Raw genomic sequence first — 27,411 nt, 5'->3', positions numbered from 1 at the left:
AAACCTGCTTCCGCATGTGGGTCACCCTTGTGGAACTAGAGCCTAGCGTGCGTTTTGATGACTTCATTTTTAAAAAGGGATTTCATGAAAACCACCATCAGGCTGAAAATATTTAATGTTCCACAGTCTATATAAAATAACTTCATGATTGTGTGTCTTCTTCACGTGATCATGTCAAACCTTTTCATATATTTTATTCTTTAGATACTCTATCCATGCCTCCTTTGATGACAGCTCCATGGAATTCCATTCAAAATGAGGGATCTGAAATAAAATAAAGTTTACTGTAGAAATATAGCAAGGGAAACCTATCGAGATACTTGTTTTTCACAAGAACATCTGTTGGATTGGCATAGTTACACGGCCACTTCTAGATTTGGTTGTAAACTGATTTGGAGGGGAACATGATAAGTGAAAACAGGTTCAGACATAACACTAGTCAGTTTCCTGTTACAGAGCACTCGGTCACCTAAGTTTAGGAAACTGGACAGTAGTTTGCACTGAGGCTAAAGAACAAGATCATCCCAGTAAGTTGACTGCTTTCAATGGAAAGATGCATATTCACTCAAAAGTTCTACTTACTCATTGAGTAAGTTTACACAGCACTGCAGCCTTGGCCATAGCTAACTATATCAATACTAAGGTGTTGCTAGGAAGATACCCATCTCTCCAGACCTCAACTGAATTCTTTAAATGTCTGCCCATATTTTGCATATACCTATAGCCAGAGGGGGGATCCCCATTGCGCAAACAGAAGTCCTTGTGATAGGGAACTCATCTGAAAAAGGTGCCTCCCTTTCTTTTTAGCTACAATAGGCTGCAAATGCCATACTATGAAGAATATTGGTAAACGTGGTAAGATATGAAAACAAAGTAGGTTGCTGCCAGGCAGGTGCTCTCATTCATCCACTTAACGTAAGGAAAGATTATTCATATTAGGTAGCAAAAACAGAATGAAAAGAATACATCGATAGTTTCAGCAGGTATGACCCAATGGTATTCACTATAGCAGCCTTGGTTGCCAGATGTTGTTGGAAGCCCTAGGCAGCTTAGCCAAAGAGCAAGGATAATATGAATTGTTGTAGAACAGCATATGGAGGTCCACAGGTTGTGAGATGAACTTGAAGACACATCTTCCAACTGTGTAGTTCTTTTTAATGTTTTTTTTCCAACTCAGTGTAACTTCTCTACTTTTTGTTCAATTGTATAAGTTTAAATAACCTCTCTTACGTCCCTCAAACCAAAGCCCATCTTTTTGCTGCAGCCTTTGGAATAACTGTCAAGCTCTAAGTCCCACTCTAAATCCAAACATGAGCAACTGGGGGGGGGGGGAATGGAATCTTCCTATTTTTATTCCTACCTCTGTTTCCATCTTTCCCCCTTTGCTTTCTCCCCCACCCCCACCCACCCCCAGTCTGCTTTTAGATTGTAAGACCATTTGGGAAGGGGTGGTGGTGGTGATAATAATAATAATAATAATAATAATAATAATAATAATAATAATAATAGAATCATAGAGTTGGAAGAGACCACAAGGGCCATCCAGTCCAACCCCCTGCCAGCAGGAAACGCCATAAAAGCATTCTTGACATATGCCTGTCAAGCCTCTGCTTAAAGACCTCCAAAGAAGGAGACTCCACCACACTCCTTGGCAGCAAAGAACAACTTGAGAAGAAGAGAAAACAACCTTTGGAAGAAGGGTGGAGGATTGAATTCAACTAACTTTCAATGGGTCTACCCTGAGTAAAATTTAGCGGAACACAGCCCTGAATATTTATGATAAAAAGCTTTCAAATAAAGAATACTGACATATTGTCAGATAACTCTGCAATTATGTGCAATATTGATACAAAATATAGAGGACAACATACCTGAACAACGTGGTATCCTAGAATCTCCAAATGTCGCTTTTTCATAGCAGCTTCTCCTTTCAGGTGATTCAAGTTCTTACAAAAGGCTTTTGAATCCAGAAAATCCACTGCAATTCTGAATACAATACAATCACAAGTGCATGATTATAGGTTCAACAATCTGAAAACAGAATCTATTCAGAATCTAAGGTGAGAACTTTCCCAGTTCCTTTCAGTAGAGGGAGACAACCTATGTTTATTCCTTTGCACACTTATGATACCACACTCCACTGAAATGAAATGGTTAACCCTCCACAAGAGATGTGCATCAGTCTCTGCAAATATGTGTCATATGTGCAGAACAACAATAAAATATAACAATATGTGTCATATGTGCAGAACAACAATAAAATATAACAAGGTTTCTCCTGAGCAAATAAAGTTCCAGGAATACTGAAACGGACGCTCTTTAACAACACAGCCAGCTAGAAATTAACTTTCCATTGAGCAAGTAACTAAAGCAAATATAGGTTGCCCTATCAATAAGGAAGGGAGTTTCTACATTAGGAATGGTGTAGACTCAGTGAAGGTGTCTATCCAGAATAAATTGCAGTAAATTAATGGAGGAAATGAAATATCCTTCTGAACGCCCTTTTTTATTTCAACTCAGCTTGCCTTGGTCCAAGAACCCTAAGGGCTTTGTACATTTCACAATGTAGCATTTTATTCCAAGTCAAAAATATTAACAGCTGAAGAGCACACACAGATGCGAAGATATGCTTCCCAGTTTAAATGGCAGAAGTTGGCACTCAGGTTCAGGCCAAAGTAAGGAGCAGCTTACTTTAAATGCTGTTATTTTAAATGTTGTTCTTAGCGACTAAAGTTGTAAGTGCAACTTGCCTCTCACTTACTCTTCAGGAGCAAGTGGAGTCAGAAACATACAATGGGACAGATCAGCCTTCCCTGAATTTGTACTTGGCATGAAACAGTATGAAGGAAGATGGACTATTGACCATAGAAGCACACAGAAAATATATAACCACCTCTGAGCTCCGGGCGGCAGCCCTTTCCTTCCCAACAACAGGCCATCTTGCTCCCAGTGCATTCCCTTCAAGTCAGCCATGACAACAATCTGTTCGGTATGAGGAAGGGGCTTCTTGTTTTTATCAAGAATACACTCGAAGTCTGAAATAAAAATGATCATCTCAGGACTTGTCACAATAGGAAGGTAATGTTTACAGTGGGCCATGACTGTAAACTGCAAACTACAAAGTTATTCAAGCACGACTACTGTATATTCAGACACATGTATATACTTAAGAGCTGTATACTTAAGAGCAGACTCTTAAGTAAAGCATGAAACAGCTTACATGGGGCTCCAGTGATCTACAATCCAGGCACTCGCCAGGCTCATACTTGGTTTCAACAACACTTTAGCTCCCAGAGCTCTCACTCACTACTGAAGGTTAGGATAATAGTTACAGAGGCTACCACTTACAAGAAAAGAAAACCTATAAGCAAAACTTCTCTGTTGCACACAGGCTGACTATTTACTGCTTATGTCACTCCAGTCCCACTGTTTTCAGTAGTACAACTTTTCACACCAGGATCCTGAGCACAATTACTTGGAAGGACATGCTACTGATTTCAATTAAATATGCTCCTCACTGGGGCTTATTGTGAGTCGAGGATCCGCCACCCGCGTAGAGATAAATAAGACACAAGGGCACGTGTATTTTAGGTTAATGGGCTAAAGAAGGCCACAACTTTATTGGTTACAGCATGTGAGTGGTATTGGCTTAGGCACTGGATCAGACAAACTATACATGACCCCACCCCACTCAGCGGGGGGTCATTCAAGGGTTAACAGCCAGGGGGAGGAGCTTGTTGATGCAAATACAACTGGAAGCTTCCCCTGATGTCACCGGGGGTCGTGCCATGGCCCTAGCCACCAGCAGGGCATCGGACAGGATCCATGACTGTTGGATTCCTTTAACGGAATACCCAAACAAAGGGAGGGGTAGGTGATGGCCACAACCTGCCCTCCAACACACGACACATATTCCAATGCCTAACCGCCAATACCCGAAAAGTTGTGACAATTTGCTATGAGGTAGGCGAAAACCAAGAGGCAATTTGCCAAATGGATAAAATTCCTACTGGGCCCCCTGGGCAACTAAAGCAACCAACCGAAGTCCATAGAAAGGTCAAGAGCAAAAAATGACCTAAAGGGAGGGTGGGCGGATGATCCGAAGAAAACAGGAAGCCGAATGGTGCCCCAGCACTGCCGTGGCCGCTTACATGTGGCAAAACCCCACCCCCAAGCCAGCCCTATTGGCTAGCAGAAGGGCTTGGCGCGGCAGCTGGAAAAGCTGACTCAGGGGCCCGAATATGCCCCCTGCTGACGCGGTCGCCATCTCCCGCTCACAACTCCTCCCCCTCTGGAAAGAGGAGAGGTCTTATCCAAAAGATGCAAAACATCACCCAACCGCATTTTTATCCATGGCCCAACAGTTTCTACAAGTTTCATGCAAATGCAGTAGCTATTTTAGAGGGAAAGTTAGGGAGTAGCCTAGTTGTGAGGAATTCTGCTTTACCGGGGGGGGGGGGGGGAATCAGGGGAGGAATTTTCACGGCTGCACTCAAAAGGCTGAGTTAAAATACAATTTAAACTTTAAAAGAACATGATATGCTACGGAAGTGGGTGGGGAGGACAGTTGTCAAGACTCTCATACTACCTCATTGCATCCAGCAACTGCAAGAGCCTGGCCACTGTATCCTGTACATTCGTAACCCAGAGGCTGAATTAATGCAATGCGCTCTATGTAGCTTTTTTGTGTGATTCTAAGTAGAATTGTTGTAAACTGCTGTTTTGTTTTTTGAATAGCATATAAATAAAAGTATATAAGTACCAATACTACTACTACTACTACTACTACTACTACTAATTTTATCATTTATACTCCGCTTATCTGGCTGGGTTGCCCCAGCACAAGAATTGGCCCTAATGGTGTTTGAGGCATCCTTCTTTGGTATCCCTGCATCAAACTACTCGCACGGGCCCTCCTTTGGGCCTGTGGATCAGGACATGACTTCAATAAGGAAAAATAAATAATGCTGCATTCAGATAACTATAAATAGATTATCTAGAAAGCCTTTGGGATAGCCAGGACTTGCTTCTGTACATTTGAGAAATGTTTTGAGAGTTTTCCCCATGAAACGCTGAACCACAGAGGATTTCCCGTTAATTAAACACCCACCAATTCCGTAGTAGTATGGGGTGAAAACCGACACCTTGGCAAAGTGCCTTCCTCCCAAAATTTCTCCCAGAAGTCCGTGAATCTGCTGTTGCAACGCGCTGAGACTACCACTGCCTGTGTGTGAAAACAAAAACAAAGCATAAAAACCAGATCAGAAGCAAAGGAAAGACAGGACAAAATATCACGAATCACTTTACAAGAATGACGCGTGTTACATTATCAGAAGGTGGAATCCAGGTGATGCTCCTTGAGCTTTTGCTCCAGTAGAGGCATCTGCTAAAGGAAGAAGGGAGGCGATCTTTGCCAATTTGTCCCCCTGCCCCATGCCATCTCCCAACCCATCCTGGAGATTCCCCAGCCCTCCAGAGCAGATTTTCAGGGGGTGCTATGGGCTTCAGTGGGGAGAGGAAATGGGGGAAAAAAATCACCTCCTGCATTCTTCAATTAGCAGATATGCTATGCAAGGGTACCAACGGGATATTACCCTGAGACTGTCAGCATCTTTGTTTTTTGTTTTTTAAGAACTTCATATTTTACTTCAAAGCAGGCTGACAAGGACATAAGTGAAGGATAAGCCATTTTTTAAATGTTCTGAGTTTAAATAAATATGACTCTGTAAAGATTTTTTTTTTTAATGGACTGAGGCACCCATAATGCATCCGTCATTTAAAAGGTTAAATATTCACCTTTTCGCTGTAGATGCTGACAGTAGCGCTCATGAAACCACGGAATTTGAAGCTCTGGGCACTCCAGGCAGACTGCTCGGTTCAGTTCCATCAGCCGTAAGCGGACCCTCCGGTTTAAGGTACTCGGGAGCGCTGGTTTTTTTTATAAAAAAAAACGGAGAGAAAAAACAGAACACTATTTACACCGCAGTACGGCTGACTGTAAGTAGAAAAGCAAGTAGCCCTTCAGACAAATGACATGGCTGCAGAAGCAAATCAGAAGTCTCTTACGCTACACTGGGCTGCAGGGGCACTGGACTGAACAGAGGCATCCCTCAGCTTACTTCTGCTGGCTCAGCCAGCCACCTGTCAAGATGCTGTCAACGGCTCCCGGCTGGTTCCCCAGGAGATTATAAAGACAAGGAAAAGTTTCTTACAGTCCCTTTTTATTTAGATTTTTTTACAGAGAGTGGCTATAGAACTTCCTCACAAACATAGCCATGCCTTCTCCTCGTTTCCCTATTTAGAGAGGGCACAAGGGGGGATGAAAGTAAGCAAGTAATAAAGCTATTATTCTATGCACAGTGAACAAAGCTTCACCGAGAAAAGTGGGACTTACATCTGAGTAAAAATGGAAACTGCCAGATGACATGTAGTGGACTGGCTAGTACAGAAATGCCCAAACGAATAAATAAAGTCCCAATTGCATGAAAAATTATAGTTGAACAGACTAAATTAAAATGCTAGTTTTAACTGTACCTTCATTTTAAAAACAAAATGAAATTAACGTTTCGCTCCTGACCTAGCTTGGGAGAGCATTTATGGGAAGAACTACCTGACTCAAGGTTGCTGTATGATTCTCTAGTCTAGTCAAGTAACCTCATTTATAATCACAACTGACAATCCTTATTCCTTCAAGCTGGGTGGAAAGAGAAGGCATTTAAAACACAGTATAGCCTGAATCAGATTTTACTTCCTTCCCATGATGGTGTTGGGGAGTAGTATGCAAGAGGAAGAAATTCTTAGTAGGTTGATATTTCTCCTAGGTAAGTAATATCTGAATTGCGTGTTGCACACTCGCTATGCAACAAGGCAGAGTATGTATCTGAAGAAAAGAATCATCATTCTTTCCCCCATTTTTACATGTGGAGGATATGGTCACAGCCACATATCCCATTAAACAATATTCTAGGAAAGCCTCAGGCTCAACCATGGTTTGTTGTTTCTGAACTGACAAACCGTGGTTTGTTGAAAACAACCTAATTCAAACATAGGAATATTATTCCAAAGTAGATTATTGGAAACCAAGAAGACAGTAGTATCAAAAATTGCAGCTGGCTATTCCTGTTCTGAGCAAAAGAAAACACATACACACAATCTCTTAAAAATGCAAGAGTCATGTTACAATTTGTAATTATTTCTTACTTTCAAGCTGGGCATCTAATTTGGCCAGAAATTCGATGTTAAATATAGCCTTTATCACATTCTCTGGAAAATACTCAGCAACAGCCAAAGCAAAACCAAGCAGCACAAGGAGATGCGGTTCAAAACTACCTGTATAAAACAAATATATTAGTGTATCCTTTAACTGACAGTATCTCTGAAGAAGTGGAGAAACAGATGGGAAACTAGAACTCTCCCCACACATACAATCACACAGAGCCCCTTCCTCACCACAGGAACTTATCACGGGTGGGGATAAAAGTGCACCCCTGTTCTTTGCTCTACAGCTACACCCGACACACAAGGGACACATGAACAAGGCTAAAATTGTTGAGTGTTTTTACATACATTTGCTTATTTATTCTGCTTCTGGAAACTGAGGTTTGGATTTTGTAAAGGTCCGGAGGGACAGAAGGAGCAGGGATATAGAGACTGGGAACAGAGCGGGTAGGAAAGCAGTTGAGAACCATCACAGAAGGAAGAACGTGGTGGCAAATGTCACAGTCCTAAAAACGACCCGGTTAACTGTACACTGATAGAGCTTATTTTCATGCTGTTGGCCTTGACGTTAATTTGGATAGAGTAATAGATCCCTCACCCACATCCTCTCCAGCATGGTTTATGTAAGAAAATCACCGCCAATACTCCCACACTTGTATTCACCCAGCCCTTGCCTGCCAGCCCCTTCTCCATACATTGCAGTGCCTACTAGGGCTCTGCAACTCAGTCTTCCCACATTGCTAGCGGCACATTTGCTGCAGCTGCTTCACAAGTGCCCTTTACAGGAACTAACCAAATGAATCTTTGTCTTAAAATCTGTTTTTTTTTTTTTGTATCAGCAAGCACAAATTGTTTAAAATGTGCTCCTGCTTAGTGATGTGGTCATTTCGAAAGATGCGGAAAGGAAGAGCTGCCACTTCACTGCTCACCAGTTTAAATTCATTCTACCTACCAATGTTTAGAATAGTTAGCACACCATAACCGCCGCCCCCCGCCCCCCCCCCCAAACAACAACAGAAGGTTCTGAATTATATCAGTTTTCTTTGTTTCAAAGAGAGATTTTATTTGGCTTTGTGCACCAAATTTGGCACCTTGGGGAAAATGTCACCCAGCTACCATTCCTCTCTGATGAACTTACCCAAGCAAGAGCTCAACTGCTGAAGGCAAGCCTCAAAAAACTCTTCACTCTGGGGAGGATCATAATTTAGAGTAGCAAAGGGAAGGAGGAGAGAGTAAATCCCAGAATTGTAAACCTAGAGAAGAAAGCAGGGGGTGGGGAGAAAAGGACAGTTAGCATTTACCATGTATGCCTGCCAGATTTTAATTATTCCTCCAGTATACCTGAAGGAGCGTCTCCACCCCCATCATTCAGCCCGGACACTGAGGTCCAGCTCTGAGGGCCTTCTGGCAGTTCCCTCACTGTGAGAAGTGAGGTTATGGGGAACTAGGTAGAGGGCCTTCTCGGTGGTGGCACTCGCCCTATGGAACGCCCTCCCATCAGATGTCAAGGAAATAAACAACTATCTGACTTTTAGAAGACACCTGAAGGCAGCCCTGTTTAGGGAAGTTTTTAATGTTTGTTTTATCGTGTTTTTAATATTCTGTTGCGAGCCGCCCAGAGAAACCCAACCAGATGGGCCGGGTATTGTTATTATTCAAAAAGAAACAAAAGTTAAGGAGGTATGCAACTTCACTGATGCATGCACTGTATGCAACTTCACTGATGCACACAGGGATTTGGAATACAAGACCTATGAAAATGGGGATAGGCTTTCCATAGAATGGGTCCTCGTCTTCAATCTCTTCCTAATGTGAGCAAGTTATACATGTTCCCATAGTAGTAATAAATCACTCAGCATAGTATGCAATGCAGACCCAATACATCTTTTTTTTGGGGGGGGGGCAGCTCTGATAAACTATGTCCAAATAATACACATGAAATGTAACACTGCTTGCTGTTTGTACAATCACTTTCAAGGGCGATGAAATTATCATGTGTCATTAGTACCTTATCTCTATGCTGAATGGTAACGGCAGCTATTCTATCAAGTAATGGAACGCAGAGATAGGAAGTTCTGACAAAAAAGGGTGAAAACTCTGTCACATTTGTCCATGTAATCTGGTCCGACAAGCGCTGAAGAGCAACCATGGTTTCCTCAAGGAGCATTTCTTCGAACCAGTCTCCAGACATGTATTTCAGCTCGTCTAACAGAAGGTCCAGATCATTGGCATTCTGAAGCCTCTCAAGTGCACAGTTAGTGACTTTTTGCAAAAGTTTTCCATACTGCACCGAAGGGCTTTGCTGACGGGGCCGATCATGTCGAATCCATTTCATAACAGCTGTGGCGATGGAACTCAAATCGCTCAGGTTGCACTGAGGCATTACAGCCTCCATTCGAGTGACTATGACTTCATCCATGTAGGAATTAGGAAGCAAGGAAAGAACACGGATGAGCATGGAAATATTTGCCGGTACGACATTAGTGTGTAAACAGCTGGAATGCAAAACAGAGAGATATACATCTGTCAGTGATGAAGAATAAAAATTGGCAGGCCACAAGTATTTTTAGTGCATTTTACACCCAAGTCAATTGCATATTCGCTGATCAAAGACACTTTCAATTGATTAATTTTGTTGTTGTTTAGTTGTTTAGTCGTTTAGTCGTGTCCGACTCTTTGTGACCCCATGGACCATAGCACGCCAGGCACTCCTGTCTTGTACTGCCTCCCGCAGTTTGGTCAAACTCATGTTTGTAGCTTCGAGAACATTAATATATCAGTTTAAATGGACATTTGCACAAAAATGATATTTCTAAAGCCAGGAGGGTGCTTCATTTAGAAACAAGATATTCTTCCCATGTGCAAGAGGAAGAATGCCTTCTTAAGAGGATCATTGCCAACCGCAATTTTGATAAGTACTTCCTTGAATTCTGCTAAGGAAGAAGGGAAGGATTCAAATGTAACCAATTAATAAAGAAAGCGGCCATCAGGATATATTTACTGATAAAATGTGCTTTCTTACCTGGTGAGCAATCTCTGTAATTTGGAATAAATCTCAGGATTGGGGCAATGAAATAGGAGGAGGGCGTAGGCCAATTTGGCCAATTCTACTGGTTTGTAGAGATCCATATGTTTGTAAAGCAGAGACACAATCCTGAAAACCAAAAGCAGATGAGGCTAAATTTCAGGGTGAAATAAAAATAATTTCAAATAACAGTGAAGATGTATTTTACAAACTGCCCTGGCCCTGAGATGTACACACATTAAATTACAAGACGGATCATAAATCTTTGTTGAACGGAGTATCTGTAACATCGACAAAACCAGGCTGCTTGGGATCTGTCAATGCTTTCTGATAATGATGTCCTGTATTTCATGTGTCGTTATACCAGGGGTCACCACCATGATGTTGGTGGGTGCCATTGTACCTGTCAATACCTCTTTGCAGTGCCCATGAAAAGTCATGGTAAATGCAACACTAGTGATCACTGGGTTATATCCAGAAACTTGAACAAAGTTGGGAAACCCATATACTGCTGCAAATAGATATATTGTCTTATTCCAGTGATAAAAATGGTATAATCTGAAAATCATGTCCATATTTGTATTTCTCCCCCTTTCTCCTGTAGCCTCTTGCAACCTGAAATGTCTGCTCTGGAGGCAGAGGATTTGACCAAAACAAGTCAAACACCCCTGTCGTTTACCCAAGTGCCAGCTGAATCCCAGAGCCTTCTGTGAATGGAAGGAGTCAAGCTGGATATACCATAGAATTATATAAACTAAATTAACATTTTCAGAGAGGAAGGGAAGAAAGTGTTGCCTGCTTTCCAAGACAGTGGACCCTATCTAATGCACATAAACAATGTATGAATGAAAAGCACTTCTACTCATATATGGCAGGAAGAAGAAAAATGCCATCCAGTTGGAGGCCCCCATACTTTCAGGAAGTTTATGTTGGTCTTGATCCTGGTCACTGTATTTGCAGCAATTTCAGGGCACCATACAGAGAAAGGGAAAACACCAAGAAGATGCAGGGAATTTTTTTCCTATATGCTCTTTAATTTTTTACCCCAAGCCGCCCTAACAGGGAAACAAGATGGGATGTTAAATACCTTCCTATATATTCCTATAAACAGCTGCTGTGAGAGGGATCTGAAATTAGGAATGCAACAGATGGGTGGGATTTAAGCATTTTCTCTCCTGCTGCCATTCTGATGAAAACCTCTTCTCTAAAGCTGCTTATTTGCATTGTAAGAAAACCTCCTATTGGCACTATGGGATTCCTTCTTGCCATGCAAAAAGCAGCTTCAGGGGAGAGATTTTCCTTTTTAAAAGCAGGTACATTAAGTCTAAAGATGCATTTAATGTTTTGCCTAGTTTGGCCTCAGGCACAAAGTGAGACAAATAAGGTTGCCAGACTCAATAGTGGACAGGACTTCTGTGCCTTTAATTGCCCTGCTCTCTTTTGAGTCTGGAAACATTAAAGAGAAACTAGCAGACCCTTTGTTTAATTTCCAAGCACTATTGAGTCTGGCAACCGTGGAGACAAAATAACTTTGCTGCTTTCGTTCACCAGCTTCAGTGAGGTTTACTAACACCCGTTGTGTTAGGGCATTTCTTGTGAACATTCCAGCATACATTTCCACAGAAAACTCTTAAGTCAAATGAGCTTAATGTCAACCAAACAGTGATGAGTTACACCATAATCCTAGGCACGCTTACCTGGATGCAAGTTCTGCTAAAATCAATGGGACTTGCTTCCAATAGATGTGTTTAGGACTGTGGTGTAAGGTAAGTCAACGGTATCTCATATAGTGCAAGCATATTCAGCGTTCTGTATCAGCCATTCTTAAACTAAACAGAAGTTACAGCTTTTTCACTTGCTGCATTCTGAACCAGTCAGAAAAGGGAAGTTACAGAAACTGAGAACATTTCGAGACGCTATTTTGTACTGAAGGTTTACTTTTGAATCAGTTGTGGATCTCTGAGCTCTGCTTCTTGCATACTGTCCGTCACTGCTAATGTTTGCTGATGGTCAAATTCATCTGCCATTAGTAGAGCAGTTTTAGTTAACCTAAAAATAAACATACAAAATATTACATATTTCCAGCAGTTGAAGAGGTCACAGAGTTGTGTATATCATTCTTATTTCAAAAAGGGAGAGAGGTGTGTTTGGGGAAATGGAAACAGACTCCACAAAGTGAAGCTTTTAATGTATCTTGAAAGAAAGATAAGCTTAAAGCACACACACCTCCAGTAAACGTTTAGGATTAGAAGTTCCCCATAAGGGAACATTTTAACAAGGGCTGCATAGGAGACAATGCAGCAAAAGCTCATCCAAGGCAAATAAATAATACACTTTTGGTTCTGGATTGGTGAAGGGTGAAATTTGGAACCGTAGCTTCTGTTCTTTCTGTAGGGAACAGTGACCTCAGCCCCCTCAAACCACATGATTTTGTACGGAAATACTTCTGGAACAAGCAATTATTGTTGGCTATTGGTATCAACAAATGCATATTGGGATGAAAGAGCAGTCCAAATATTGAACATGCAACAAAATGCCAAAACTGTTCAAATGGACCAAGGGAACAGAGAGTGCTCTGTTCTAGTTCTATGCTATTGGTGGTACCCATGGAACTTCAAATTTCTGAAGACATTTTCAGGGTAACAGAAACTCTGTGCACATCTCTTTGGATTTGGGCCTGTGACTAATTCTGCACTCTCCATTACTCCTGAGGAAAGAGTTAAGTGTGCTCAACAAGGCTGTTGTTGTGTCGCCTTTCCTCAGCACAACATGAGAATTTGTCACAGATTGAGTGGAAAAGAACACAACGGCAAGGTGTGTGTATGCGTGCATATATGCGACCTGAAATCTATTTTGTCAATTTGGGTCAACAATAGTGACAAAGCAAGTCCACAGGAGGATGTTTCACCATTAATAGCATAAGCCGAGCACAACTCCATTGCATTTGTAGTTTCCCTTTGTTGAACTGCAGCCTATTCTGTCTCAGATAGCAATGGCCTTCAGATAAAAGCATGGAAAAATTCACTACCTTTTCCAAGGAAAAATCTATTCACATGCACACCAAGTAAGCCAGAAGTTAAACTTACTGTTCTCTGACCTCTGGTCCTGCCATGGGTGCAAGGGCAACAAACAGTCGAGAGAAGCTTGAAGGATTATTGCAGTGATCCATTGCTTCTATCAGTTTCTGTTTAGCAACTAATTTTAACTCAACGTTGTTGAATTGTAAAATCTGGTAAAGTCCAAGGATGATAGCCACATGGTCAACACCTAGCTGGTTCACATTCTGAAGAAAAACTTGGTTACACTTGTCCAGCAATGGTCGATGTGGTAGTCTGACATTCCGGAGAAACTGTACAAATCGTCTGGCATTATTCAAGGGGGCAGATTCTGTGGTTTCCAGAAGAAACTCTGCCTTCTGTATTAACCGATCTCTGAAATGCTGCGAGATAACACCAGATATGCTGACCATCAAAATTGACAAGACCCTAAAACATTCCAAAAAAAAAGTATGCGGTGATTGAACGAACCCAACAATATTTAAGTTCATTACATTAAAAATGGAAAGGACTGGATGAGGAGATGGAAGGTTTGGAGGCAGAATGAGACTGGGCATCTTTTTTTTTAATACTGTACTATTTGAAAGAGGCAAAAATTAAAGGAAAAAGCATTTTGCAAAGCTGTTATTGAGTCTTTTCTTAATGCTATACAGACTGGAGTGTTTTCAAGCAAAATAATGGAAATATTTCCATATTAGAAGGGCAGATCTTTCTCTGCCAATGAAGAGAGTTCTGCAATATCCTAGGGGCCCTGCAATGCCCTCCTAGGGACTGTAGGATTGCAGCGGAACAGGATTTAAATCCACAGGCACAATAAAACAGTAAAAATGATATCCACAATGAACCTACCCACATACAGGGTGTCCTATCAGTTGCACCTTCATTAGAATTGCACTTATAACAACTTAACTTAAACAACAGGTGGGACGCGGGTGGCGCTGTGGGTTAAACCACAGAGCCTAGGGTTTGCTGATCAGAAGGTCAGTGGTTCAAATCCCTGCGATGGGGTGAGCTCCCGTTGTTCAGTCTCAGCTCCTGCCAACCTAGCAGTTCGAAAGCACATCAAAGTGCAAGTAGATAAATAGGTACTTCTCCGGCGGAAAGCTAAACGGCCTTTTCGTGCGCTGCTCTGGTTTGCCAGAAACAGCTTAGTCATGCTGGCCACATGACCTGGAAGCTGTACAACGGCTCCTTCGGCCGGTAAAGCGAAATGAGCACCGCAACCCCAGAGTCGTCCGCGACTGGACCTAATGGTCAGGGGTCCCTTTACCTCTACAACTTAAACAACAAAGGGGCCTAAACAGGTATGCTACAGTAGTGCTGTATATGCATGGGAAAGAGAACAAAAATACTCTCAATTCTTCTGAGACATTTATTAGATTAACATTACCTTCCATCTTGTATGGAATCCAAGTTCCTATTCACAATATCAGCTATATCACCAATGAGAGGACTATAGTACATTTGTTGGTCATGTAGGCACATTGCAAATTTAGATAGCTGAGGCATGCTGAGTCTGTGAGAATATAAAAGGAAAATCCTGCTTTACAAAAGCTTTTAAACATTTACCTATATACAAAATTTAAGAGATTGTTGAAAAGCAGTTTACTGCTTACTTACATTATTGATTTAAAACAAACAAACAAACCTGCAACTGTCCCTTGGTAACAAATTGTAATAGCTTTACATCCTGCAGTTATCGGTCATCCTAGATTACTACTTCAAGTACCTTATAAAACAGATGTTAACATTTCTGGACTGCTTTTCTTTTTACTGTTTACTGCTGGTTTTATTAAGTGTGGTTTGTTGTATGCTGTTTTACCTTGTAAGCTGCCTTGAGAGGGCTGATGCCCTTTGTGAAGGGAATGTTGTTTTTTTACTTGCTTACTCTATAATAACAAAACCCAGCTCCCACTCCAATGGTTCTGCTAAACCCAGGCCACCAGTGCTAGATTTAGGGCAGTTTCCCTGTACAGGGTGCCAAGCCAAGTATGTGCATCACTATCCTCCTGCTCCTCCTCCCTATATTTGCAGAAAAGTTTCAGAAACATACTGGAAAGAGAAGTTGCTGAATTGCAACTCATTACCAAGCTTAAAACCATGGAGAGACCTGGTCTGAATAAGGACATGATAAAGCTTTCTTTAGCACCTCAGCCCTTGCTTTTCCCTGCAAGACCAATTGCAGTCGTTAACAGTCATCTACAGGTTCACCACTCCTATCAGCCAATCACCCATTCCCACCCCCCTTCTGAGTAATACCCCTCTGACTATACATAAGGGTCTGGCGACTTCTGTTTCAGTGTATCTGAAGAAGTGTGCATGCACACGAAAGCTCATACCTATGACAAACTTAGTTGGTCTCTAAGGTGCTACTGGAAGGATTTTTTTATACCAAAAGTAATTATTGTGAAAATAAGAATGGGGTGGGGGCAATTTTTCCCCCTCGTTGAGGGCACCATATTACCAAAGTCCACTCATGATACTAGGAGGGAGGGGGGCAAAGTTTTAAAGCTATTTTAAAAGGAGATTTGCAATGGCCTTACATACTCCTGGGTTTTCCTGGAGAATTATAAACAATTTCCAAAAATTCAGCCAGGATGCCATTTTCGACGCTCTAGCTTACACTGCAATCAGTTACCCTATTAAAATGCTATAGCCAAATTGACCTTTTATTTTCTCCACCCCCGTTTCCCCCCACAAACCCGTTTCCCCCCACAAACCTTCACTGATCTATTGAAGCAAAGGTTTGTCTCACTGTACTACCATGGAAATAATATTTCTGGTACTCCTACCAGTCATCCCAAAACAATTCCCCCCCCCCCCCGGTATCTTCGGCCTAAGCCACATGATTCAGCTATCCCCCAGCATGCCTTTGGCCAATCTCAGATCTAACTTCTTCCCTGATCCTGGCACTGTCTTCTGGTGGAACTGGCAACCAACCACAACTCTGACCAAGGGCTTGTTTACAGTTCCACTTGTCCCATTGCTTTCCCCTGGGGAAAACTGAACTGGAACAAATGCCAATTGGTTTCTCTGTGGGCTGATGTTTGTTCCTATTCAGTGGTAAACAGCAGGTTTCCCAGCAGTGGGTCAAGCAAAAAAAAACCCTCTTGGACCCATGATTTCTAGACAAGCAGAAGTGTGGGTGTGCCCTACCTAACTCAACTAAGTACCTCTGACCAGCACCCTAAGTAGTATTTATTATATACACTTCTTCTGGCCGCTCCAGTCTAGCCCCAGCCAATCACACCATCTAACTGAAAATTCTGAATGTGTACCCACCAATCAAAATATGCATAGATCATCTATCCTTTGGCATACTGAGAATTCTAACTCAAGAGCTGTCCATTAAGGCTCCACATGACAGTTAGACTGACTTTCATTGGGCCATACAGAAACATGTAAATAACCAGCCCCCGCCCCCTCCGGCAAGTGGTAAATACCATTTCTAGACTGGTAGCCTTCAACCATTTCAGAACTGGGACCATCTTTAACCCAACATGCATTAGGGGATCGGCTTCTTGTTTTTATTTAGCATATATTTGAAGTACAGTGGTAGTACGGCTGTTGGGACCACCTTAGGTCAGGTACAACTTAGCAGAGGGCCCTTGCCTTGTCCTTCTTTCCCTTTAAAGTTTTACTTAAATGTGCATCAGAACTGGAGGTGGGGGAAAGGACAGGGAGGGTGCTAGGGCGCAGACCAGACACAAGAGAAAAAAAGCAACATGTATTCCAAAGTTTTCAGTTAAGCAGTTTATAATTTTTTATCATTCTCAATAAATAAATAAATAAATAAATAAATAAAGCTTAGATATTAGCCCAGATTCTTGAGTTTATTGTTCTGGTATACTTTAACTTCCTCAGGGAAGGGCAGACTGGAGCAGAGGTTTTTTCTCTCTCCCATAAATCTTTATAGATTCTTCTATAAACTGGCTTAAAACCAAGTTTTCCACTGCTTTCATTTAGGAAGCTTAACAGTGCAATCTTATACTGAAATAAATCCCACTGGGCTCAGTTGGCCTTACTGCCAGTTAGATAGCTATCAAATTTAAGCCTAAAGTCACCTTTCAAAATCTATCCAGGAGTGTTACATTCTTAAATCTGTAGCTGCCTTTATTGGTACAATGGTCCTCAGTGCAAATTTATCTCAATAAATCCCCATTACACCTGAACCTCCCAATGTGTAGAGACTTTAAAGGGGGATATATGGCAAACTTGAAGAGTCAGGAAGGGTGCAGGCTCTTCATGTTGGCTAGATTCAACGTGTTCCCCTCTATGGAGACAGAAGGAAGATATCTAGCTCTCCCAAAAGCCGAACGTTTATGTAAATGCGGGAAGAATGAACCAGATACATTGGACCACATTTTCTTTTCCTGTAATTACAGTATTAATGCGAGAAGACGATTGCTGGATGCTTTGCAGGTGGATGCATCGATCGCAGCAATGCCAACTATTCAGGGGTTATTGTCAGATAATAATGATGGAGTTACTTTAGTGGTGGCTGAGTTTTTGTGCTCGGTTCACGCAGAGAGATTGGGCCACTGTGGAGAGGACCAGGGGATGCTAAGTGAAAATTGATATATTGCTCTAAAATACTAAATACTAAATCAATTAATATGTATTTTATTTCATGAAGTTTATAATGTGAATGTTTTACTCATAATTTTGTTCTGAAACTTCTGAATTTGTCATGCCTAATAAAGGTTATTGATTTGATTTGAATAATAATAATAATAATACAGTAATAATAATAATAATTTATTTATACCCCGCCCATCTGGCTGGGTTTCCCCAGCTACTCTGGGCGGCTTCCAACAGAAAAATAAAACACAATAATCTATTAAACATTAAAAGCCTCCCTGAACTTCAGGGTGCCTTCAGATGTCTTCTAAAAGTCTGGTAGTTGTTTTCCTCTTTGACATCTGTTGGGAGGGCGTTCCACAGGGCAGGCGCCACCACTGAGAAAGCCCTCTGCCTAGTTCCCTGCAACTTGGCTTCTCGCAACGAGGGAACCGCCAGAAGGCCCTCAGCGCTGGACCTCAGTGTCCGGGCAGAACGATGGGGGTGGAGACGCTCCTTCTTAACCCACAACTACTGCTTTGAAGAGAGAAAGGGGCCTACCATACTTTTAATAAATTAAGGTTGACAGTACTGACCTTGCGATAGTTTTTATAAGCATGAGCTCTCAAGCTTTCAATTCATAGGACAATTCATAGGATTTTAATTTTAATGTGTACTTGCCCATTTAATCTTCTCCAGCATTCCATGACGAGCTCTTCAACTAGCGAATCATGGGCCTCAATTTCAAACCTTCACAAGGAACAAAAGACAAGTCAAATGCTCTGCATAGATATTTTAAGAGAGAGAGATGGGGGGGAAAACCTGTGTAATTTTAAATGTATTACAAATACTGTAGCAGGTTGCTAGAGTTTTGTACCGGTACTTACCGAACACTTTCCCTGCGCATTCTGGGAAACCTCTTACAACTATGAACAGATCAGTGCTTGGAAATGTGCAGCTAGGAAGCCACCTCTCTTTTCCCTTTAAACCCCACATTTTTGGTGGTTCCGGTTTCCGCCTGCAGGAATGGCGGATCTGTTTTCCATCTCTCTGACCTTCGTAAGGAATTTGGCGGTTGCTAGGGGAGTAAATGGCAACCCCCTACCCTCTCCGGGGGTTACGGAGAGGGGCCGCTGGCCCGCGATGCCCCCAGACCCACTCCGACTGTTTTTGGAGTGGGGGGAGCTTGGGCTGAGCACTTACGAGGGCCAGGACTCCCGGACGCTAATCTGCATGGCGGGGATTTCCATGGTTAAAGAAGATAATTAGGCTTAAATTTATGGACATATTTCAGAAGGAGGGGAAGAAGCGCTGTTTACTGCTGAGAAATTTATGCTGCTGAGGGAGAGGAGTCAAAAGACTGTACTGCATCTGGAAGAAGGATTGATGGGGACGGAGCGATAAGGGAAGTGAGTTTTTATTTTTTTTTCTTCATATTGTTGCCTCGTACCTTCCCGGACACGATGTCCTGGCTTGTTTGGAGTGAAAGAGAAGCAAAAGACTGTGTGAGTTGAACTTTATAATTGTTGTTACTGAGCATATTTTTTAAAGATGTGGAGTTGCCGATGAGAAAAGCCCCCCCCTAGTCGGACGGAAGAAGTTCTGGACGCGTTCGGAGGATTTATGAGCTGTGACGCACTTTAAATTGGAGCAGCGACCTGAAGCTAAGTTCAGCTATAGGGCAAGGAGATCCATTAATTTACCAAGAGTTAATGGTTTGATGTTTGGGTCTCCTGCCTGAAAAAGCTGTAAATTCTATAATGATCGTAAATCTTCATGGCTATGAGAGAAAACGAAAGTGATTTGAGTTTTTCAAGATGGCGCTACTTCGAGCTGCTTCGACGCAACAGGGAGCTCCATTAAGAAGATTTATGGGGAGGCTGGACTGATTAACTCACACAGGAGAAAGAACATCTGTGAAACTTTGTTTGATATTTATCTCAGCAGCTGGGAAACAATCGGATGAAAGTGGAATATATCTATGTGACTGTAAGGGGAAGATCTGGATTATTATGAACTTGGAGGACGATTTGAACTTTAGAAAAAAGACGGCAGTGGACAGTTGCGAGGAATTCCCAATTTCTTGAAGCATGGGAACCCAAATAAAAAATTCTTTAGATGATTTGGCATAACATTCGGTTTGATTGATATATATATGTGTATAATTTGAAATATTGAATGTGATATAATTGGTTTTAATTGGAAAATTAATAAAAATATTTAATAAAAAAAAAAAAAAACCCCACATTTTTTTCCAGGGCCTTTTACTTAATCACTTAAATCCCTGGGCCAGGTTCAGCTTACTAGTTCCACTAGTAGGAACCAGTTCAAGGGCTGCCGCTGGCGCAATGGGGTCCCCCCTCACCTCCCATTGCACCCCCAAATCGGCACTGTGGGGATTGTGAGAACCCACAAACAGCATGCAGGTGGTAGAAGAGGGGAGGTTGTTACGTCAGGCAGGCAGAAACGCTTGCGCCGATGGAACATTTTGCGGAGAGGCTGGATTTCCTCCCATCTCCGCTGTAACCAACCGTAAATATGCATAGCTGCATTTGCTCACATTCAGCCCTTAACACTTGGCTCTCCTTCTTCTGTTGGCTTCTCCATTGCTCTGCCTGCTTGGGACAGAAAGTCAGCCACAGCTGGAACTTTGTATTTTGCTTTTCAAGCTATTTGGACTATCAGCCCCAGCCTGCATTGGCCAATGACCATGGGTGATGAAAGCTGTGCTCCAACAACATCTGGAGGGCTAGATTCCCCATCCCTGCAGTAACCAATAGAGAGAACCCTCTGGTAGTTGTTGTCACCTCCGCAATGATTGTCTAATTTCCCTTTGGTCCCTAAGGTCAGGACATTAATGGGAGAAAATATTGGCAGCCAAGCCACCTTTGCTTTGGCTTGATTGTGCCTGTAACTGTCAGTCCCTACACTGCCTTTTAGAGCTAACATTTGCTACATGAGAGTAATCTCATGTTTTTATGGAGGTCAGACACAGGTTTTGTGACTCATTAGAATAGATCATCCATTGTTTAGGTAGGTAGAAAGATAGATGATAGACAGACAGACAGACGATAGAGAAATATGAGCAAATTTTAAATGGGCATTGTACCAGTGAGCTGTGCTTTTGCAGCAATCAGTGTGCTTCAGTTTATGCATATATATTTTTTTAAAAAACACAATTACTTTTTTAATCACAGATTAATAAACTTACCCCCATTACATTTCGGCATCATACTATATGGCTTACCTGAGTAAATTATACAGAATATCCACTAATGCTTCATTATCCATCTGTTCAATCTTGTTTTCTGCTAAAATGCGAAGTATAAGAAACTGGGAGTGATTTTTTACATAATCAGTAAGCCTCAGAGGCTCAGGCGTCTTCTTTTGAAACTCCCAAAGTATATTAATTGCCCTTCCCACATGTTTTTCAGAAAGTTTGGTTTTGTTCTTTCCAACGAGGTCAAACACTTGATCTTCATTTATGCAGTTATTTAGCTGGCTTAACAAGGGATCACTGCTCCAAGTTCGACAGTGGCGACATCTCAGTGCAAATAAATAAAAACGTCTTACAGACAGCATTTTTGTGATTTTTATGTTTTTTTAAACATGTCCAGAATGAGGCTATTCTTCTTCACTTCCAATCAGATGCAAACCACCAGCTAGCATTTAGATATATAATATTGCTTTTCCCTTATTCTTTGTAGTTATTGTTGAAGAAGCGGAAATAATTCTGAAGAACCTGCAAAAGCAGCCATTTAAAAAATAATTAGTCTTGCAAATAAGTTATTAAACCACAAAATTTGATTGTTCTGTCTGCCTGTGCATGCCTGTATCAATACTGTAGCCTATCAATAGTCCAGACAAACAATATTTGGCATTCAAACTTCACACAAAATCATGGTTTAGTGTTACATGATGAGTTGCAGTGAGCCTCAGGTTCAATACTCCTCCCCTCCTCCAGTGTGGCTGTAGAGGAATTTGGAAGCTCTTACTTCCATTCAGCTTCCATTTATTTTATTTTACTTCCATTCAGCTTCCATTTTTTATTTTGCTGCTTACTAGGAAAACTGAATTATGGTGCTGGAGGAGACTCTTGAGAGTCCCATGGACTGCAAGAAGATCAAACCTATCCATTCTGAAGGAAATCAGCCCTGAGTGCTCACTGGAAGGACAGATCCTGAAGCTGAGCCTACAATACTTTGGCCACCTCATGAGAAGAGAAGACTCCCTGGAAAAGACCCTGATGTTGGGAAAGATGGAGGGCACAAGGAGAAGGGGACGACAGAGGACGAGATGGTTGGAAAGTGTTCTTGAAGCTACGAACATGAGTGACCAAACTGCGGGAGGCAGTGGAAGACAGGAGTGCCTGGCATGCTCTGGTCCATGGGATCACGAAGAGTCGGAAACGACTAAACAACAATAACAAGGAAAACTGAACTCAAACAAAGCGTAGATCATCTTAACAATGGTTTGTTGAAAGTTGCCAACTTCAAAGCATAGGTTTTATGAAGTTAGCTTGTTTAAACAAATCATAGTTGAGAAATCTGTCCACATAGCACTAAGCTGTAATACAGTATAGCAATATGCGTGAATCAAGCTACTGAATCCAAACTAGGTTTCTGTATTGTCAAGTGTGTTAGGTTTTGAAGGTTAATGGAACTAGTGTATGATAATAAAGAGGGTTGTGTGCATGGGCATAGCTGGTGGGTGCAATTGCCCCCCCCCAATTAAGTAAATAAATAGAAATACTGTACTTAGCTAACTGACCAATTACATCACAGATAACTTGGCCTCCCCCTGGGATAAGTGGATTTCCTGAATCAGCCGAGGGCTGAACTAGATCACATTTAAGGTTCCACCCAACTCTAGGATTATATGAATATGTGTTCTGTGTATTTGTATTTCCTTCCTGATTTAAAGATGGATCTGAACCAAAACCTTTCCAACAAATCCAAACTCACTATATTGTCTATTTTTTAATTTTTTAAAACAATTTGTCTTGACATTCACTCATTTTCATACAGAATAGTGAAGTTCCTTCTCAATATTTTTTTAAAAAACAAAAGAAAACCCCAACACACCTCTGTAGAAGCCACGTGAGAGTAAGCCCACCACCCCTATACACATAAACCTAGTACAACCTCTAACTTATCCACATTATCACCTTTCTGCAGCTGTGAAGGTAACAGTTTGAACCGCCGTGAACAGCCTGGATCCTTGCGTCCCTTGCGCTCCTTAGGAAGTCTCATTCCATCTCTTTCACCAGGATCACGTCGCACGCAGGAAAGAGTGACTTCCTACAGATCACACGACCATGCTGCCTATTGGCAAAGCAGGCTCCTCCTAGAATCCACATGGCGGGAGATCACCACCTATGTGCTCCAGCAGCAAATATCCCCGCATAGAAAGACGACTGGCTAACATCAAATAATTGTCTATAACTCCGTCCACACCGGCCGCAAAAAATACATACTGACTGTACTAGCCGCTCCGCAGCTTCTGTCCTATACAACAATCGGGTCTGAGTCTTAGTTGAAGAATCTGCTACTACATTTCCCAGCATGCTCCACCGACAGCCTCCTTGCCTGTCGGGAGTTGTAGTCTTTACATTGTGCAACATTGCTTGTGGCGAATCTAGGCTACAACTATTTGGTGGGTTGAAGAAGTGTGATGGCAAGCTGCTTTAAAAAGTGCACTCCCCCCACGACTCCTACCAGCCTTAAGCTGATTTATTAGCCATTGCCTCTCCCTAGGGATCTGCGAATTTATTTTTGGCCAAGGATTATTGATAATACATGCAAGAATCGCAAATAGTTTGGGTGCCCCAGATGTTGACTACAACCCCCATCATCCCCAGCCACCATGGTCAGTGAGTTGTAGCCCGACATCTGGAGACCCAGGCTCGGGAAGGGATGCAACCAGACCCTTTTGTTTCACTTTCTAACACAGTACAAATTAAAGTCTGTGCTATGTTGGAGAAAAGTAAGACACTTCCAGGCAATAGCTATTCCTGGAAAAATATATGCCACTAGTGATCCCCCCCCTCTTTTTTTGGACAGTAGGAAACGCTAAGGTTAAACGCAGCAAAATTGCATGTTTAACAAAAAAGTAGACTCCCTCCTAGAAAGTGTAGCCTTGCAGCCTGAACCCCTCGACAACATTTAGAAGCATTTCCCCTCCTTCAGTCTGCGGTGTGGGAAGATGATGCTCCCCTCTCCCGACGTGGGCCGGCCTGACCTTCCTGAAAGTTTACTCTTTTTTTGTAAAGAACATTTAATAAATAATAGTAGTAAATACAAATATGTATGTATGTCAAATGTGTGCGGCATGCGTTTGTCTACCACCCCTAAGCGCTTCCTGGATCGCAAAGCGGTGCTGCCGAAGTACAATGACGCGGCGGCGCGCCAGCGATGCTGCGCGAGAGGCGTCAAGAGGACTGGAAACTTGAATCCTAGGGCGTTTTGAGGAAAGCCTACGGCCGAGAGTGCAAGCGAGCTTAAAACCTGAGGACATCGTTTGGGTTGAGGTGCGGCGGCTGGACACCCCCACCCCACCCCGCTTGGTTGCCAGAGAAGAGGGGCAGGCGCTGGAGCTCCGGCCTGGAGGCTGGAGGGGAATTGGGCGTGCGCGCCAAAAGGGGCGGCGAGTCGGACAGATCTGATCTTCCATCTTCGCCCCCCATCCCTTTCTGGAGAGGTCGAGAGAGGGCCCTGGCGCCCGAGGACTCCCCTCCAGCCCGTTCTCCTCGTCAGACATCCTCGCTCGCTCGCGCCCCGTCCCGCCCTCGCCGCTCCAGGCTTCCCCGCTTCCCTCCCCTCCTCCACTGACGCAGTCCGTGCTGCACCAGATCCTAACATGGCGGCGGCGAGGTGGTGAAGAGCGCGGCGGCGGCGAAAGGAGACTTCGGGCCGAGCGGGCGAGCGCGGCGGCGGGCGGGCGGGTGAGTGGCTCGAGTGGGGCTCTCCTCCGCCCGAGGGGCCGCGGCGGCGTTGCCGGCGAACATTTAAGGGCCTCGTGGTGAGGGGGGGGGGGAGAAAGGGGAGCAATGGCGCGGGAGGCGAGAGGGCTCGGTCCTCTCTCTCTCTCCATTTGAATCTGCCTCGCCAGGGGCGGGCGGCTGGGCTCCCTCACGGCCGACTCCGCGGAGGGCTCGGCCGGCCCGAGTGTCACCCCCTCAACAAATCCCCGGGTGGGCCGTTGGGGGAAGGCGGGGGGAAGTGGGGAGAGGAGAGGTAGTTTCTCTGCGGGGAATGATTTGCGGGAGAAGCGCGAGGCCTTGAATGTGAAGCGTCTTCCCGCGATTCAATCTCCGGGAGACGCGGAATGGGTTCGGGTGGGCAAACTTGGGAGGCCGCGCGGGCGGGAGGCGGTTTCGAGAACCGTTGCAAATAGTTATGAATGAAAGCGGGCGCTCACGTCCCTGTAATTAAGGGGGGGGGGAGGAAGGTGGCCTGGCAGTTGGCTTTGAAAATAATACCATAACTAGGGGCAAGAAGTCGTGGGATAAACGTGCACAGGAGCGGGGAGGGATAGGCGAGTAAACTCATGGCCCAAAGGAAGCTTTTTGCACACTCCGAAGTGTGAGATAAAGCTACGTAATATTGTTGTACCTGTACTGATTCTTCCCCGCCCCCGCCCCAAAATGCTGTATGCAGGTTGATAGCAGACAGGCTCCAGTAGAAATCACAAAGTTAAAAAACACACACAAAAAACCCAAAACAAAACCGCAGCACATGCTATTTTTCGATGTAGGGGTCTTTTATTCGGGAACTGGATCACTTTGCTCATCTGTGTTTGGAAAGAAAGAGGTTATGTGCAGCGTGACATGTATGCAATGGTAAAATAAAGGAGCAGATTAATGTGCTTTGCTTTCTGAAACTGCATTCTGAAATGTAAGGGAAATGGGTCTTTCCAGAAACATCTGTAAGGCTTGCTTTCTCACCAAGTTCCTTTATCAATGGAAGGAAGAAGTGCCCCCCCATCTGTGTTGGGACGGGTGCATTTAAAATGATCCGCAGCCAAGTTTGCAGGTGACTCCCAAATTATTCAGGATGGTGAAGACCACAGTAGACTCCAAACGTGAAGGGGCAGCATAATGGCAAATGAGTTTCAATGTAAGTGTACAATCATGCACACAGAGGCAAAGAAAGAAAGAAAATGCCTTACTTGAGATATAAGTTGATGGATGGGATCTTGGGGTAGTGGTGGACGGCTCACTGTAGTAGTAGTAGTAATAATAAAACATTATTTATACCCCACCCATCTGGCTGGGTTTCCTCAGCCACTGAGTCTAGGCGGCTTCCAACAGAAGTATTAAAATACAACAATCTATTAAACATTAAAAGGGCTGCATTCAGATGTCCTCTAAAAGTCTGGTAGTTTTTTTCTCTTTGACATCTGGTGGGAGGGCGTTCCACAGGGTCCTCTGCCTGGTTCCCTGTAACTTGGCTTCTCACAGCGAGGGAACCGCCAGAAGGCCCTCGGCACTGGACCTCAGTGTCCGGGCAGAACGATGGGGGCGGAGACGGAAGAGAGGAAGCAGTGAAGAAAGGTAGGCTGTTGGACATTATTAGGAAAGGGACTAAAAAATAAAATTATGTTGCCATAGTGCAGGGGTTGGCAACCTAAGGCCCATGGGCCACAAGTGGCCCATGGGAGTCTAACCGGCCCACGAGCTGCCTCCAAACCGAGCTGCGCACTCGGCGAGTCCCGGCACGCTGCGCTAAACCGGCGCGGGGACTCACTTCCGCAGCGCTGAAAATCGTGTGCGCATGCGCAGACTCCGAAAATCACATCTCCACAGATGCCAGAAAACGCAGGCGTGCGTGCGATCCAGCCCACAGAGGGATCTCCGCTGGAGTGAACAGGCCCAGGCAAGATAAACCTTGCCGACCCCAGCCATAGTGCATATTCCAGCCATAACTGGCATACCATATGCAGTTCTGGTTGCCCTGTCTCAAAAAGGACGCAATAGCACTGGAACAGATAAAAAAGAGCCATTAACACCATCAAAGGTCAGAGCATATTCCAATGACGAAAGGTGTATTTGGACTTTGTTTTTAAGCAACTAAGGGACACTGATTATGTGTCAGTGTCATTCCTTAAAATATTTGGAAATATTTTAACTGAAATAATTTTCAAGTAAAGCTATGCTTTTGTTTGAATAGAAAATATAAGCCTCACTAAATGCATGTTATTTATCTCCCTCCTAGTAAATATTTCAGTTCAACTACTTTTAGCTATTAAAAAAAACCTTTCAGATATTTATATCACATGTAAAGTTATCATGACACACTTTTACAATTTTGTTTAATTGTCAGCTAACCATGTTAAATCAAGTTTCTCTCAATTTATGGCAATGGAAAACTTTCCAGGAAATTTCTAGGAACATTGTCCAATTCAAAATTTTCTAGGAAAACCACATGTCTGCTTGTATAGCTCTGAATATTATGTGCTAAAGATACTCTTCTCCCTTTTAATGCCATATTTCTTGGCTTTCCAGAGGCATCTAACTGACCACTGTTAAAATCTAGATGGGCTCTTAGTCTA

General features: G+C 43.1%; 2 protein-coding genes across 4 annotated transcripts in view; one reads left to right on the top strand and one right to left on the bottom strand.

Moving 5' to 3' along the window:
• Positions 1-97: 97 nt before the first annotated feature.
• FASTKD1 (FASTK mitochondrial RNA regulator 1) lies at positions 98-24,538 on the bottom strand. The gene is made up of 15 exons (XM_035133411.3): positions 23,027-24,538; positions 21,107-21,601; positions 18,541-18,609; positions 14,690-14,815; positions 13,330-13,728; positions 12,182-12,292; positions 10,241-10,372; positions 9,227-9,713; positions 8,357-8,471; positions 7,201-7,329; positions 5,797-5,928; positions 5,111-5,224; positions 2,894-3,035; positions 1,872-1,986; positions 98-264 (listed from the first exon to the last, which is right to left on the bottom strand). Exons 2-15 carry the CDS (start codon positions 21,439-21,441, stop codon positions 175-177), a joined length of 2,496 nt encoding a protein of 831 aa, XP_034989302.3. The 5' UTR covers positions 21,442-21,601; positions 23,027-24,538; the 3' UTR covers positions 98-174.
• Positions 24,277-27,411, top strand: part of PPIG (peptidylprolyl isomerase G) — a 24,186-nt gene continuing 21,051 nt past the window's right edge. For 2 of the 3 annotated variants that reach the window (XM_035133442.3, XM_088660673.1), the window contains exon 1: positions 24,688-24,802. The gene's annotated coding sequence lies outside the window, so the exon portion shown is untranslated. Of the gene's footprint in view, positions 24,389-24,687; positions 24,803-27,411 lie in introns of those variants that run through there. The other variant, XM_088660677.1, reaches the window with a different exon arrangement.

Source organism: Zootoca vivipara, chromosome 1 (genome assembly GCF_965207765.1).
Source record: "Zootoca vivipara chromosome 1, rZooViv2.hap1.1, whole genome shotgun sequence".
NCBI lineage: Eukaryota > Metazoa > Chordata > Lepidosauria > Squamata > Lacertidae > Zootoca > Zootoca vivipara.
Note: the sequence above shows the minus strand (reverse complement) of the source record. Positions and strands in the feature narration are given on the sequence as shown.